General features: G+C 37.6%; 1 protein-coding gene across 2 annotated transcripts in view; it reads right to left on the reverse strand.

The window, feature by feature from the left end:
* Positions 1-7,414: 7,414 nt before the first annotated feature.
* The window catches only part of LOC117255826 (nidogen-1-like), a 51,295-nt gene continuing 41,846 nt past the window's right edge, over positions 7,415-16,863 (reverse strand). For both annotated transcript variants that reach the window (XM_078166558.1, XM_033625032.2), the window contains 8 exons: positions 16,477-16,716; positions 16,215-16,387; positions 14,280-14,406; positions 12,174-12,345; positions 11,734-11,891; positions 11,467-11,590; positions 11,101-11,213; positions 7,415-9,148 (listed from right to left, as the gene is read on the reverse strand). In XM_078166558.1, coding sequence (XP_078022684.1) covers positions 9,030-9,148; positions 11,101-11,213; positions 11,467-11,590; positions 11,734-11,891; positions 12,174-12,345; positions 14,280-14,406; positions 16,215-16,387; positions 16,477-16,716 — 1,226 coding nt within the window. In that variant the 3' untranslated portion in view covers positions 7,415-9,029. The remainder of the gene's footprint in view (positions 9,149-11,100; positions 11,214-11,466; positions 11,591-11,733; positions 11,892-12,173; positions 12,346-14,279; positions 14,407-16,214; positions 16,388-16,476; positions 16,717-16,863) is intronic.

Consider the following 16,863-nt stretch of genomic DNA (forward strand, 5'->3'; position numbering starts at 1 on the left):
CATTTTATAGTTGTAGTTTACTGATGTATGAACAGAGGTTACATAAAACCAGAGTGACCGTCCTCTACTGACCAATCAGACTGCAGTGTTCACAGCTCCACCTTTTAGTACCAGATCTGTGTGCTAGGTACCCCAACAGAGGGGGGACCAAACATGGGGACGCTAAGGAACGCTTCTGTTGGGACCATCCACAACTTTTACTGTGGAAACTGAAAACAAAAACAGCTGAGCCGCTGCTCCTTCATATTGAAAGGGGGCAGTTGAAGTGGTTCGGGCATCTGATCAGGATCCTCCTGAGTGCCTCCCATTAGAGGTGTTCTGGGCACGTCCGAATGGTAGGAGGCCCCATCGCAGACCCAGAACATGATGAAGGGATTACATATCTCGTCAGGCCTGGGAACGCTAGGAGGAGCTGGAGAGCATTGCTTGAGGGACGTCTGGGTGCTTTGTTTGGGGGGGCAACCAGAAAATCATGGCTTAAAATTTTGTAGAGTGACCTGGGCATAAGATACAAATACAGTCAAGCACATTCATGTTCGTCGTTTGATACTCACAACCTAAAAAGAGCAGTTTGAATAAACATCAAATCCTCTGCAGGTCATAGATTTGACCGGGGTCACTCATGTGTCCAGTGTTTGTAGGTGAGCTCTTAAACCACTGGAGGGCAGCAGGAACTCACTGAGGCTCAGGGAAGGACTGATGAGCTTTATTCATTCAGTAGATATCTGTTCATGTGAACTATATTTATATGATGAGACAAAAGTCTGTGGGTCTGCTAACTGGATTAAATGGCTCCTCCATGTTTCACTCTGTCTTTCAGTAAGCACACAAAGTGGGATTTTATGTATTAAAAAAAACAATCAAATAAATGTGTTAAATATTTAAACCAGAGATGATGCTCTTGGTTATGTTTGCCATAAATCTTTTAGGTTTGTTTTCTTTATCAACAGACTTCATCACAGAAACATCTCATTCAGCCCTTATTTAGCTTCATTAATGTCTGTCATGTCACTGATATTTACTTTAATACAAACTAAATAGGAAAACAATTTCTGACGGTTTCTGTTTGTTTCATTGAGAACTCGAGGTCAATATTTTAAAGGTTTCATAATCCAGTCAGATCAGTACACAAAGTTACACCAAATAATCTCCTGGTCCAATTAGAAGTGTGTTAGGAGGATGTTGGCTAAATATTTGAGAAAATTTGGTGCGTCGCCAAATGGCCACTTTGCTTTTTGGCTCAAATAGTCTGTTTTGGACAACACTCCTCAGAGTTTACCCCATTTTTGTAGTTTCCTCCGACAGACTTAATCCAGTCTTCACTACATGTGGTGCAAAATACATCTGGATTAACCCAAAAATGATGCATTTAGTATTTTATTTTTATTTCCTGTAACAGACACCTTTTAAGGGTTTTTTCCTTTAAATGTTGAACATTTATAAGGAACGCTGGGAACCCTTCCCTGAAGTATTTGATAACCATTGATAGAATTATCTGATTGTTTTTCACAGTTATCTTTCAGACCACATCTATAAGATGTCAATAAGGACTTTCACTTTTAAAAGATAGCAAACAGACATGTTCAAAACGGTTTCAAATAGCTACAGTCTGAGTGTTTTAATTTACCTGCCGTCATTAAAAAAGTTAATGTAGTTTTGATTTAGTGTCACTTTTTAGATGCTTTCAGTCAGATTACAAACACATGAAAAAAAATCTATGAAAACTCAGAGTATAGTATCTCATAGACATTTCCTATAAAAATCATAGTACTATATGAAAATTTCAGTCGTAGTATGGTAGGTCAACACTTTCATAAACAAGGTCATAGTATAGTATGTGATAGAGTGTTATGAGCCAGGCCATTATTTTTTGGTATTGCTATGCTTGTATTGATCTGCACTGATCTTTCATATGTTCTGTCTTCTACTCTCAGTGTGTGCATGTGATGAAGTGTAATTGGATGTTGCAAGACAGGTGGTGTGTGCTGATTGGGCTGTCCAAAAAAGATTGCCGTCACGGGATTGGGAAAGGTATTTGATCAGTTTTGATTTGATCTGGTATTTGATTTTGAGTAGGTGAGTTGAATTTTGTTTAGCAGTTCAGAATTATTAGAGGGTTTTCATGTATTCTTTTGTTCGATCACTGTATATAGAGCAGATTAAGTAGTTTTTTAGTGAGAGTCAGAAGTCCTTTTTATTTTATTTTCTCTTGTTTTGAAAGGTAGGAGTTTAGGTTAGGAAACTGTCTTTTGTTACACTTTTTTGCGAGGTAATTTCAGGGTCCATGAGTATATTTCTGTTTGTTGTTTTGGGCACTGCTCACCTGAAAAAGAATAAACTGCTTTTTTTGTTACTACTGTGCACTTGGCCTTTCTTGGGGGTGGGAAGAGTGGAGGGGCTGATCATGTTATGTCTATGGTCCCCTAGACCAGGGACATAACAATGGTATGTCAAAAATTTTAAAAAGTCATAGTAAAGTATATACACAGAGTTATAGTAAAGTATGTTTTAAAAAGTCATAGTATGGTCTGTGTTAAAAAGTCATTGAAAAAGTCATAGCATAGTATGTCAAAAATTTTGTAATACAAAGTCATAGTTTTTCAAACAAAAGGTAATAGTATCGTAAGTGAAGCAAATTTCATATATAAAGTCATAGTATATTATGTTAAAAAAATTCATGTTAATAAGCCATAGTATAATATGACCAAAATTTTATTAAAAAAGTCATGGTAAAGTATGTCAAAAATGTAATATTAAAAAAGTCATAGTCAAAAATATTTGTATTAGGAAAGTCATAATGAGTCTAAATATGTCATATTATAGCATGTCGTCAAAAACCATGAAAAAAAGTCATAGTATAGTATGTCGTCCCAAATCATGAAAAAAAGTCATAGTACAGTATGTCGTCCCAAATCATGAAAAAAAGTCATAGTATAGTATGTCGTCAAAAATCATGAAAAAAAGTCATAGTACAGTGTGTCGTCTGAAATCATGAAAAAAGTCATAGTATAGCACGTCGTCCCAAATCATGAAAAAAAGTCATAGTATAGTATGTCGTCTGAAATCATGAAAAAAAGTCATAGTACAGTGTGTCATCCCAAATCATGAAAAAAGTCATAGTATAGTATGTCGTCTGAAATCATGAAAAAAAGTCATAGTACAGTGTGTCATCCCAAATCATGAAAAAAGTCATAGTATAGCATGTCGTCCCAAATCATGAAAAAAAGTCATAGTATAGCATGTCGTCTGAAATCATGAAAAAAAGTCATAGTACAGTGTGTCATCCCAAATCATGAAAAAAGTCATAGTATAGTATGTCGTCTGAAATCATGAAAAAAAGTCATAGTATAGTATGTCGTCCCAAATCATGAAAAAAAGTCATAGTACAGTATGTCGTCCCAAATCATGAAAAAGGTCATAGTATAGTATGTCGTCTGAAATCATGAAAAAAAGTCATAGTATAGTATGTCGTCTGAAATCATGAAAAAAAGTCATAGTATAGTATGTCGTCCCAAATCATGAAAAAAAGTCATAGTACAGTGTGTCATCCCAAATCATGAAAAAAAGTCATAGTACAGTATGTCGTCCCAAATCATGAAAAAAGTCATAGTACAGTGTGTCGTCTGAAATCATGAAAAAAAGTCATAGTATAGTATGTTGTCCCAAATCATGAAAAAAAGTCATAGTATAGCATGTTGTCCGAAATCATGAAAAAAAAGTCATAGTATAGTATGTCATGAAAAATCATGAAAAAAAGTCATAGTATAGTATGTCGTCAAAAATCATGAAAAAAGTCATAGTACAGTGTGTCGTCTGAAATCATGAAAAAAAGTCATAGTATAGTATGTTGTCCCAAATCATGAAAAAAAGTCATAGTATAGCATGTTGTCCGAAATCATGAAAAAAAGTCATAGTATAGTATGTCGTCCCAAATCATGAAAAAAAGTCATAGTACAGTGTGTCATCCCAAATCATGAAAAAAAGTCATAGTACAGTATGTCGTCCCAAATCATGAAAAAAGTCATAGTACAGTGTGTCGTCTGAAATCATGAAAAAAAGTCATAGTATAGTATGTTGTCCCAAATCATGAAAAAAAGTCATAGTATAGCATGTTGTCCGAAATCATGAAAAAAAAGTCATAGTATAGTATGTCATGAAAAATCATGAAAAAAAGTCATAGTATAGCATGTTGTCCGAAATCATGAAAAAAAAGTCATAGTATAGTATGTCATGAAAAATCATGAAAAAAAGTCATAGTATAGTATGTCGTCAAAAATCATGAAAAAAGTCATAGTACAGTGTGTCGTCTGAAATCATGAAAAAAAGTCATAGTATAGTATGTTGTCCCAAATCATGAAAAAAAGTCATAGTATAGCATGTTGTCCGAAATCATGAAAAAAAGTCATAGTATAGTATGTCATGAAAAATCATGAAAAAAAGTCATAGTATAGTATGTCGTCAAAAATCATGAAAAAAAGTCATAGTATAGCATGTCGTCCCAAATCATGAAAAAAAGTCATGGTATAGTATGTTGTGAAAAATCATGAAAAAAAGTCATAGTATAGTATGTGGTGAAAAATCATGAAAAAAAGTCATAGTACAGTGTGTCGTCTGAAATCATGAAAAAAAGTCATAGTATAGTATGTTGTCCCAAATCATGAAAAAAAGTCATAGTATAGCATGTTGTCCGAAATCATGAAAAAAAGTCATAGTATAGTATGTCGTCCCAAATCATGAAAAAAAGTCATAGTACAGTGTGTCATCCCAAATCATGAAAAAAAGTCATAGTACAGTATGTCGTCCCAAATCATGAAAAAAGTCATAGTACAGTGTGTCGTCTGAAATCATGAAAAAAAGTCATAGTATAGTATGTTGTCCCAAATCATGAAAAAAAGTCATAGTATAGCATGTTGTCCGAAATCATGAAAAAAAGTCATAGTATAGTATGTCATGAAAAATCATGAAAAAAAGTCATAGTATAGTATGTCGTCAAAAATCATGAAAAAAGTCATAGTACAGTGTGTCGTCTGAAATCATGAAAAAAGTCATAGTATAGTATGTTGTCCCAAATCATGAAAAAAAGTCATAGTATAGCATGTTGTCCGAAATCATGAAAAAAAGTCATAGTATAGTATGTCATGAAAAATCATGAAAAAAAGTCATAGTATAGTATGTCGTCAAAAATCATGAAAAAAAGTCATAGTATAGCATGTCGTCCCAAATCATGAAAAAAAGTCATGGTATAGTATGTTGTGAAAAATCATGAAAAAAAGTCATAGTATAGTATGTCGTCCCAAATCATGAAAAAAAGTCATAGTATAGTATGTCGTGAAAAATCATGAAAAAAAGTCATAGTATAGTATGTCGTGAAAAATCATGAAAAAAAGTCATAGTATAGTATGTCGTCCCAAATCATGAAAAAAAGTCATAGTATAGTATGTCGTGAAAAATCATGAAAAAAAGTCATAGTACAGTGTGTCGTCTGAAATCATGAAAAAAGTCATAGTATAGCACGTCGTCCCAAATCATGAAAAAAAGTCATAGTATAGTATGTCGTCTGAAATCATGAAAAAAAGTCATAGTACAGTGTGTCATCCCAAATCATGAAAAAAGTCATAGTATAGTATGTCGTCTGAAATCATGAAAAAAAGTCATAGTACAGTATGTCGTCCCAAATCATGAAAAAGGTCATAGTATAGTATGTCGTCTGAAATCATGAAAAAAAGTCATAGTATAGCATGTCGTCTGAAATCATGAAAAAAAGTCATAGTATAGTATGTCGTCCCAAATCATGAAAAAAAGTCATAGTACAGTGTGTCATCCCAAATCATGAAAAAAAGTCATAGTACAGTATGTCGTCCCAAATCATGAAAAAAGTCATAGTATAGTATGTCGTCAAAAATCATGAAAAAAGTCATAGTACAGTATGTCGTCCCAAATCATGAAAAAAAGTCATAGTATAGTATGTCGTCAAAAATCATGAAAAAAGTCATAGTATAGTATGTTGTCCCAAATCATGAAAAAAGTCATAGTATAGTATGTCGTCCGAAATCATGAAAAAAAGTCATAGTACAGTATGTCGTCCCAAATCATGAAAAAAAGTCATAGTATAGTATGTCGTCAAAAATCATGAAAAAAGCCATAGTATAGTATGTCGTCAAAAATCATGAAAAAAGTCATAGTATAGTATGTCGTCCCAAATCATGAAAAAAAGTCATAGTATAGTATGTCGTCTGAAATCATGAAAAAAAGTCATAGTACAGTGTGTCGTCTGAAATCATGAAAAAAGTCATAGTATAGCATGTCGTCCCAAATCATGAAAAAAAGTCATAGTATAGTATGTCGTCTGAAATCATGAAAAAAAGTCATAGTACAGTGTGTCATCCCAAATCATGAAAAAAGTCATAGTATAGTATGTCGTCTGAAATCATGAAAAAAAGTCATAGTATAGTATGTTGTCCCAAATCATGAAAAAAAGTCATAGTACAGTATGTCGTCCCAAATCATGAAAAAGTCATAGTATAGTATGTCGTCTGAAATCATGAAAAAAAGTCATAGTACAGTGTGTCGTCTGAAATCATGAAAAAAAGTCATAGTATAGTATGTTGTCCCAAATCATGAAAAAAAGTCATAGTATAGCATGTTGTCCGAAATCATGAAAAAAAAGTCATAGTATAGTATGTCATGAAAAATCATGAAAAAAAGTCATAGTATAGTATGTCGTCAAAAATCATGAAAAAAAGTCATAGTATAGCATGTCGTCCCAAATCATGAAAAAAAGTCATGGTATAGTATGTTGTGAAAAATCATGAAAAAAAGTCATAGTATAGTATGTCGTCCCAAATCATGAAAAAAAGTCATAGTATAGTATGTCGTGAAAAATCATGAAAAAAAGTCATAGTATAGTATGTCGTGAAAAATCATGAAAAAAAGTCATAGTATAGTATGTCGTCCGAAATCATGAAAAAAAGTCATAGTATAGTATGTCGTCAAAAATCATGAAAAAAGTCATAGTACAGTGTGTCGTCCCAAATCATGAAAAAAAGTCATAGTATAGCATGTTGTCCGAAATCATGAAAAAAAATCATAGTACAGTATGTCGTCCGAAATCATGAAAAAAAGTCATAGTATAGTATGTCGTCAAAAATCATGAAAATAAGTCAAAGAATAGTATGTCAAAATGTTCATATTAAAGTCATAGGATATTATGTCAAAAATGTCATATAAAAGCATAATATAGTATGTTCAAATTGTCATATTTAAAAATCAGTGTAGTTTTCATTTTAAAACTTCATAGTATAGTATGTCACAAAAAACTGTCACAAAAATGCCCTTTAAAAAAACAGTTCAGTATTTCATTAGGAAAATCATATTAATAAATCTGTGTATAGTATGTTGTAAAAAAATAAGACAGTTTTAGTTTCTTAACTTTTATTTTTAGATGAGAACAAGGACTGGTATCAGTGACTGGAAGTAAAGCATCACTGCACAAGTCTTCACTGTAAAAAATGATGTTTACATGAGAAGTACATACAACTTTGTCTCTAGACACGATCTGCACACATCTTCACAGTAACCACCATCATCATCATCATCATCATCATCATCATCATCATCAGATAGATCTCAGGTAACATCAGCACCATTAAAAACAGAGAATATCATCACAATGTCAGGTAATTATTTACAAGTTCATATAAAAAATACACTGTGAGTTGAAGCACAGACAGTACAATAAATCTTGTTAAGTCTAAAAACGTTTTTTAGCCCTTACCACACTCTCACCAGCCCTCTGCTTTCTTAATCTTTGTAATTTGACTGACAGTCACATAATTACAAATAAAACAGGAAGACAATATATGCGATGCTTGTACATTAAATTGCAGTTGGCTGTTTCTAATAAACTGGATTTGGTATTCAATAAAAACAACTTTTTGTTGAGGTCAACATCTAAACAGTTTTATCATCCAATCAAATCAGTTAACAACTTACACCAAGTAACCACTCACTCGTATTTACTGTCAGCTGGGACGATGTCGGCTAAATATTTGAGAAAATCTGCCACATTTGTCTTTTGGCTCAAAAGTCTTTGATGAGTTCCTAAAATTAAGTCTGTTTTGGGCTACGCCCATTTTTGTCAGATTATCCACCATTTTTGTAGTTTCCTCCTACAGATTTAATCCAGTCTTCACTAAATGAGTTTTTTTTTAATTTACTTTTTGATTTTTATTTCCTGTAACTGGCCATATTCTTGTGGTTGTAGCCAAACTGCTTTGACTCTTGAACACGTTGAGCAGTTTCAGTTAAATCTATGTGACGACTCCACGGAGGACTTTGAGTTGATATGATTGCATTTGGCCTGTAGGTGACGTTTCAGCAACAAGAACTGTCTGATTCAGACCTGATTAAGTCTGTTGGCTTTTTCTACAGATCACAGAACAGGAATAACTTCAGTGACTTCTGACGGTTTATGTTCAGGTGAGTGTCAACGTTTTTCATTTGCAGACACCTTTTAAGGGTTTTTTTCTTTAAATGTTGAACATTTATAAGGAACGCTGGGAACCCTTCACTGATTGTTTTTCGCAGTTATCTTTCAGACCACATCTATAAGATAATTTCACTTTTAAAATATAATAAAAACACCTTCAGTACCGTTTCAAATAACTATAATCTGAGTGTTTTTGTTTACCTGCCGTCTTTAAAAAATCCCTGTTGTTTTGATTTAGTGTCACTTTGTTCTGACTTAAGAGAGAAACTCTTCAACCAGGAGTCAGATTATGGACACATGCTGCACAAACATTTCAGAAACTATATCTGAATTAAAAATCATTTCACCTGAAGTGTGACATCATAAATACAGTGAGGTCTGAACATCTTTTAAGGGCCAAAAACATAAATCTGTGAAATGATCATAGAAATGTTTGATTCAAGTAGGAATGTAAAAAACAAACAAAAAAAAACCCCAAATTGAGTTAAGCGTGTTTTGTTCTTTGTCTCCCAGCAGCAGTGTTATTGTCGCTCTGCAGACCTCAAAGGTTCCTCTCCACACACTGACCATCGTTGGCGTCCGGGCAGCGGCAGGTGAACCCGCCAAGCCGCGGCAGACAAAGGTGAGAGCAGCCGCCATTGTTGGAGCAGTAGTTATAGACTAACAGGAGAGAGAAGGGAACAAAGTTAGTAAATCATCAGTACAGGGCTGCTAGGGATTCATTACAATATCTGATTTCTGAATATGATTCTAACCCTTTCAAATTCTACACCTCAGTAATGTATCGACTTTGAGTACTGTCTTAGGAAGTGAATAAAATTTGGCCCCAGTCAACATTAATTTCAAGATTAACAGATTTTTATGTGGTAAAAATTTTATGTGAAAAGACATAGAATAGTATATCAAAAAAATGTCATTAAAAAAAGTCATGGTAAAGTATACCATAAAAATGTAACGTAAATAGTAATAGCATAGTACATGGTAAAACTTTTATATGAAATGTCATAGTAAAGTATGTCAAAAAAAATCATAAAAACAGTCAAAGTATATGTGATAAAAATTTTGTATAATTAGTCATAGTATAGTATGTAATAAAATATTTCCTAATAATGCATGTCAAAAATTCCATTTAAAAATCATAGTATAGTTTATGATAAAAATGTCATTAAAAAGGATAGAAAAAAAAGGCATAACAGAATATTAAAAAAAGAAAAAACAACTTTCTGCAGAAAAATAAAAACGTATCAATATAAAAAACTGTCAGCGTAAGAAAGACTCACTGAAAACAAGAGGCATGAAGAAAACACATCAGGATGCAAAAATATGTGTTGTAACGCCAGGCTGTTTTTATTTAGTGGAACTTTTTTCCGTATCACTACAAGTACATAGTTCAAGTGTTTCAGTGCTGATGTTTCCTTTGTCAGTCCCAGTTTCCTTTTGAATGCCAAATTTTATTTTCGATGCCAAAATCTGAAGTCACTGTAACAGTGCCTCTCTTTTTAAGACAGAGGAGCGAAAACGCCCTCCAGTGCTGTCCTGTTGTTACAGGGTCGCACCGCCGGTGACGCAGACTGTAAAAACATTACAACAGGAAGAAGTGATCACCAAACATGTTGCCAAGCAAAACATTAATGTTTAGTGAGGCTGCAGCTTCAGGACGTGCATTCATCAGCGGACGGTTTCTACTCGTTAGTGTTACTGAGAAACCAGCAGGTGGACGGTGAAGCTGTTTCTCATCACGGCCTGCTGTACAGCTCAGGGCTCAGAGCCAGCTGTGAGTCTCCATATCCACAGCTGGCATCCCCCTGAGGTCACTTCACCCGCAGTTCCCACGCTTATATCCATCCACATAATATATGCATCTGGAATCAATTACTACGGTCACAGAGTACATGTGTGCTCTGATCCAGACTCCACTGAGCTGCTTTATACATCAAAACTCAAGTCCCATTTACGCTGCCTCTGCAGGGTGTGAATGTCACGCTGTTGTTCCAGCTCACCGCTGATTATAGAAGGTACGATCCCATCGTGGAGGGACAGAGTTGCCTCACCTCTAAGTTGGCAGTGGGGGTAGTAACAGTGCCGAATCAATGTCTGTGTAAAAGGGACAGCTGGCAGGACGGGTGTGAAGCTTCAACAACGTGTTATGACTGTGACCCACCATGGGAAATTTAAAAAGCAGCTAACAGCAGGTAGCCATGAACTCAAAGAAGAATAGCAGCCAGAAATGTTCAAAAATTAGTAAAACAATGACGTCTAGGAGCTCTTTACCCTCAAGCAGAGGACAAGGTCAACCACTGCATAATCACTGACATCACCAAAAAGTGCTGCGGACGCCTACATTACGTATCACACTTACATATCACACTAGAGGCCGGCAAGTGTGAATGTGTGTGAATGGATGAATGTGTCTCGTAGTGATTACTGTAACCAGTGCTGTGATACTGTAACCACTATATTTCCTCAGGTTGTCCTTCCTGACCTGACAGACGCTGCTCAGGGCGGCGCAGTCTGATGCAGCAGTGTATTAAATTCAAACTACTTTAAGTCAAAGTATTAAAATCGACTGCAGATTATTAAACATGATGCGTGTAAGTGGAGCGACGCTGTACCTTGTGGACACTTTGTCGTTGTCGTGGTGATGCCGTACAGCCGAGAGCGTTTCTGTGGCAGAAACTCTTCAGTCTCTTTGTCTGAGTGACGGTCGACAGCGACCACCGCCTCCCTGGAAAAAAGCACACAGTGACGTTTGATGGTCAGATTGTTAAACACACTTAATGTGACGGTGCAGTCAAACAGCGGAGCAGCGTTTACGTCTCAGCAGTGATGTTTATTTAAAGTCCACTCAGACTCTACTACTTTACTGCAACACTGCTCAGGTCTGTGAGGAGACACAGATACCAGCAGAGCCGCCTTAGAGTGTTTCTACAGGAAGTGATGATGTAACCAGATGTAAGTGGACAGTGTGAGGGCGTTACCTCCTCCAGTCGGTGTAGTAAAGGTTCCTCCCAAAGGAGACGAGAGCGAAGGGATACTGGATCCCTTCAACGATCTGCCTCCTCCGCCTGCGGTGAGGATCCATACACTCCACCTTACGAGTCCCTGCGGACCCAGCGACCGATCATTAACAGTGTGGAACAGGTGATGAAGACTACACATGGCAGACTACTGACTCAGGACCAGTTCTAGATGGTTCTGTGTTTGGACAGTCACATGGTCATAGATCATTCTCAGGTGTGTCTCACCTGCGTCGGCCCAGCACAGCTGCTGGTCTTCGAGGTCAAAGGTCAGACCGTTGGGAAGCCCCAGGTCGTCTTTCACCAGGATGGTCCGCTCCGTCCCGTCCATGTTGGACATCTCAATTTTAGGACCGTCTCTGTTCCAGTCTGCCCAGTACAGCCGCCTGCACCGACACGACAAAACCAGTTAAACCAAAACACCAGTGCTCATATCAATACTAATACTACAACTACTGCTGTAATCACTACTTTCACTACTGGTACTATTACTATTACTTCTTATAATACTCCTGGTACTGCAGCTCTCACGTCAGTATTCTCAGTTACTGTTACTCGTTAAGTTACATCAACATGGTACTGACAGTTTAAGGAGCTCGTGTTGCAGTGACACCTTTAAATCACTGTGACTGATTCGCTGTGTCTGGTTGTGTTTGTCCAGCACTCACCCGTACGCCGGGTTGGTGACGATGGGTCGAGGGTTGATCAGATCGGTGTCGAACAGGACTCGCCGCTGGCTGCCGTCCAGTTTGGAAACCTCCACGGTGTCACGCATGGAGTCGGTCCAGAAGAGGAGGCGGGCCACGTGGTCGATGGCGATGCCTTCAGGACTCTGGAGGTCTGAGGATGGCGGGAACAGACACAGATCAGAGTTCAGTCGGGACGGAGTGAGGACGGATCAGCCCCATCTGAGCGCCACGTACAGTCTCTGATGGTTCTGACGGGACTTAAAATAATTCTCAGACATCTTTACATACACACACATATATATATATATATATATATATATATATATATGTGTACACACATCTTTTTTAAGAACTTTTTTCATTAATGCGACTACGACTTTAATTTCCAACATGTCTTCTTCGTGCTATTACTTTTTATTTGTCATTCTACTTTTGGGTCTTTGATTTGATTTTGAATATGTATTGTTGTAAGTGTCTAACCCATTAACCCAAAATGTGGATAAATTCCTCTCCAGACCTGTTTCCAAATGTTTAGTCTTTTTAAGTGAATTTGAGATTAGTGACACAGAGTGGGGGAAGTGATGAAGTACATTTACTCAAGTGCAGTTTTGATGTACTTTACCTGAGTATTTCCATTTTGTGCTACTTTACACTTCTACTCCACTACATTTATTTAATAACTAAAGTTACTTTACAGATTCCAACAAATAAATTATGACGTATTATTATAGATCAGATAAAACTTTATAAAACACGTATACGTGCAGTACAGGCTTATAGACTTTACATTGTGACCACGTCACAGATTTTTAAATCACTTTTCTCGGCTTGAGGAAAATTGTACAAATGTAAAACCTTCATGGCTCAAAAATTGACAATATACAGTAAAGAGTCATAATTGACCTTGATTGTAATTTAGGTGGGAAGGGGAATAAAACAACTGTTAATAGTAACAGACCTGAGTACGCTGGATGTCTCAACAGTTTTCACACTTTGTATCTTCTGTTTTGTTCAATAAATAAAATTTCCCAGCTTGTTAGATTATTCAGAGTATACGTCTGCATGATCATAAAAACTGTAATGAAATAGTAATGTGAACATTAACAGGATGCAAACTGCAGCTGCAACGATCAGTCGATTAATGAATGGACAGAAAATTAATGAGCAACTATTCTGATCTTTGAATAATTGAGTCTTTTTTTGTTAAACAAAAAAAGCCAAATATTTTCTCATGTCATGCTTCTTAAAGGGACAGTTCACATCTTTTGAAGCAGGGTTGAATGAGAAACTTACGGTTAGTAAACAGTATGACGTTTTTTGGTGGGCGGGGCTTAGCTAGAGGCAAAACAGTTCTCCACAGACATTAGTTAGCGCTAGTTAGCAAGTTGTGTTGTCTTGTTTTAGACGATGGAGGAAGATGATGTGAGTGGTGCGTTCAGAAACACTCATTGTGAGTGTGGGAGCGCACAGCGTTGATAAATTGGGAGCGCTGTCTGAATGTAGCGTTGGGTTATCCAGAGCAGCGCAGTATCAGTTTAAGTGTCCACTACATTGAGAGTATTTTCACTGCTTTGCCTTAATGTCAGACAGTGATTTCCAACAGGAAAATGAAGCCTTTATATCGCTCTCTTCAAAACACTTAACATCACTGAATACAGGTGCTGCTGATCTACAGCTGCCTCGATCAGTGACTTAGTTAGTGTTATTGTGTCTCCTGCCTACTGTAGTTAATACACAGACTATGGATAAGTAACTCATAAAACCCCACTTAAAAAAATCCAAGCTGTACCGTTAACTGTGAGAATTTGATGCTTTTTCGTCATACGTGATAATAAAGGGAACGGCTTTGGATTTTTGGAAACCCATCTACTTCCTGTAAATGTGACTGAAACTGTTGACACTGGATGTAAGTCGTAGGCTGCAGATATGAACGTATTACACGTCCTCAGGATGCGGGTTATGACACACGTTTTTCACTCAGCCTGCAGAGATGACTGGACTGATACTTCTGGGTGTGCAGTGGGAGCAAATATCTCATCGTCCTTCATCCCCTGCTGTGTTGACTTTACGTCTCTGCTGTTGTACCTTTAGTGACGACTGGGATGACATCTCCTCCACTCAGTCTGGCCTTGCTGATAGCCGGCCCAGTGATGTCGGTCCAGTAAACCATCTTCTCCACACAGTCGTAGGCCACGGCGATCACCACCCGGTCCTGAGAGGAAACACAGGGGGAAACAGACGCTCTCATTCAACTGGAGTTTTATTTTCAAAGAGTCTTTTGTGTTGAAGTGACAGGACGTCAGCGAGCCGTCTGACTCCAAGACGCCAAACACTGATGGAGAGCTTTGTGTTCAGCTGCAGTACATTAATACTTTAACTTATGGGCTTTGTAACCGAGAAGAAAAGAGCTCTGATGCTGAAATCTGTTACAGAACAATCAGAGGATTGTCTCACAGCAGCCAGGAACGCTCAGAAGTGATTTAACTACATTCACGATGAACACTGACACTGTGTGTATGTTCCTTATTACGAGGACCGAATGCCGTCACCAGAAAACCTCTCCAGAGTCAAGATATTTTGGCTTTTTCTCACTTTGTCAAGAAGCACATTCGGGTTCAGGAGTTTCTCTCAGCGTGACTCAGTTGTGACAGAAATTATGGCAAAAACTACAAAACTAGAATTAATGCCTCTGTGAACCAGTCCAGTGTCTCTGACAGTCTCCATCCATGTCAGTGAAAACATGGATGCTTCACACACACAAGATCTATACAATCAGCACAGTTTCAAGATTAGAGTCACCAATTCAGTATCTGACCAAATGTCTCCCCTTCTGTTCCTGAGATATGACGTTAAAACATGATGATGTCACAGTCAAGCTGACCTTTGACCTTTTGGATATAAAATGCGATCACTACATTATTTTATCCCCTTATCTCTGACAACCAAATTGTAATCATTTCATCCTTGACTCAAAGTGAATGTTTGTGCCAAATTTGAAAAAAAAAAAAAAAATCCCTCAATTTGTTCTTGAGATATTGTGCTCACAAGAAAAAGACAGATGCAAGGTCACAGTGCCTTTGTCCTTTGACCACCAAAATCTAATCAATTCATCTTTGAGTCAAAGAGGACATTTGTGCCAAATTTGAAAAAAACAAAACAACAACAACCAAACAAAACGAATAAAAAAACCAACAAAAAAAACTCTTTAAAGAAAATCCCTCAAGGTGTTCTTGAGATACTGTGTCCATGAGAATATGACAAATGAGGTCAGTGACCTTGAACTTTGACCACCAAATTCTGGTGGACATTTGTGCCAAATTTGAAAAAATTCCCTGAAGGCCTTATTAAGATATCACGTTTACAAGAACGAGACAGACACAATGTCACAGTGACCTTCACTTTTCACCTTCGACCGCCAAATTCTAATCCCTTCATTGTTGACCGAAAGTGGACGTTTTTGCAAAATTTGAAGAAATTCATTTAATTTGTCCTTGTGATATTGTGTTCATGAAAATGTGACAGCTGCAAGTTCATGGCCACCAAATTCAAATCATCTTTGAGTCAAAGTGGACGGTCGTGCCAAATTTGAAACCTTTCCTTAAGGCGTTCTTGCTATATCTGGTTTACAAGAATGAGAAAGACAAGGTCAAAGACACAGCATAAGGAGCGGGGTGTTAGAACTATAAAAAAGTTCCTACTGTCCAAAATGTCTTTTTATGTCCTACTCTGAATATTGAGCCAGTGACCTTGACCTTTGACCACAAAAATCTAATCAGTCCATCCTTGAGTCTAAGGGGACATTCGTGCCAAATTTGAAGAGGTTCCCTCAATGTGTTCTTAACAGCATTCAGAGGAATGGTACTACATACGGACAACCTAAAAACATTATGCCCAGAAACCTCACCCAATTTATCTTGGTTGCAGTCACGTTTCCATGTTGTTTGTGTGAATCTATGGCCGTGCGCGACAGGACAAATTTACGTTCTAACAATGCAGTGAAATCTCATCTAACGTTCTTACGGGGACGTGCAGCAGAGGTTTGGCCTCCTCCTTTTTTATGTTGTATCCATCCAGAGGAACACGTTCAATCTTCCCACTCTGAGCGAACAGCAGGTGTGTTCCTGGAGCAACAGGGTGAACGTCAGGCCGAGGGGTTGGACCCACCGGAGTAGGGGTCACCGCCTGGTTGATACCTACAAATCAGAGGATTGTTAATTTATTCAGGAGAAGCAGAGTTTAGTCAGGCCACTGTGGTGTTTGGGTCAGGATCCAGTGGACTCACACAGAGGGGTGCTGCCTGGTCCGGTGCGAGTGTTGGGGATCTCCTGGCCGTTGGCGTCCACGCACCAGCACTGTCCGATGCTGGTGTGGCACTGTGTGGGCTCGTAGGCTCCGTGTCGGTCACACTGAGGGACGTACTGACCGATGGCCGGCCGAGGACGGAAGAGCGAGAAGAGGCTGGAGCCAGAAGTGGAAGTCTGGGCGCTCTCTCGGTGACGCTCACACAGGGTCTTCTCGTGTTCTGTGGACAGGAAGTAACAATCAGAGTGAGACATCAACAGTCTGTGAATAAACTAAACTGTTGGAGAAGTTGGAGGCTTCACTTCACACATGGCTGAAATCCTCCAGTGAACGGAGTAGAGGAAGTACAAGATAAAGCCTGGACGTC

The sequence above is a fragment of the Epinephelus lanceolatus genome, chromosome 3 (assembly GCF_041903045.1).
Source record: "Epinephelus lanceolatus isolate andai-2023 chromosome 3, ASM4190304v1, whole genome shotgun sequence".
NCBI classification, from domain to species: Eukaryota; Metazoa; Chordata; class Actinopteri; order Perciformes; family Serranidae; genus Epinephelus; species Epinephelus lanceolatus.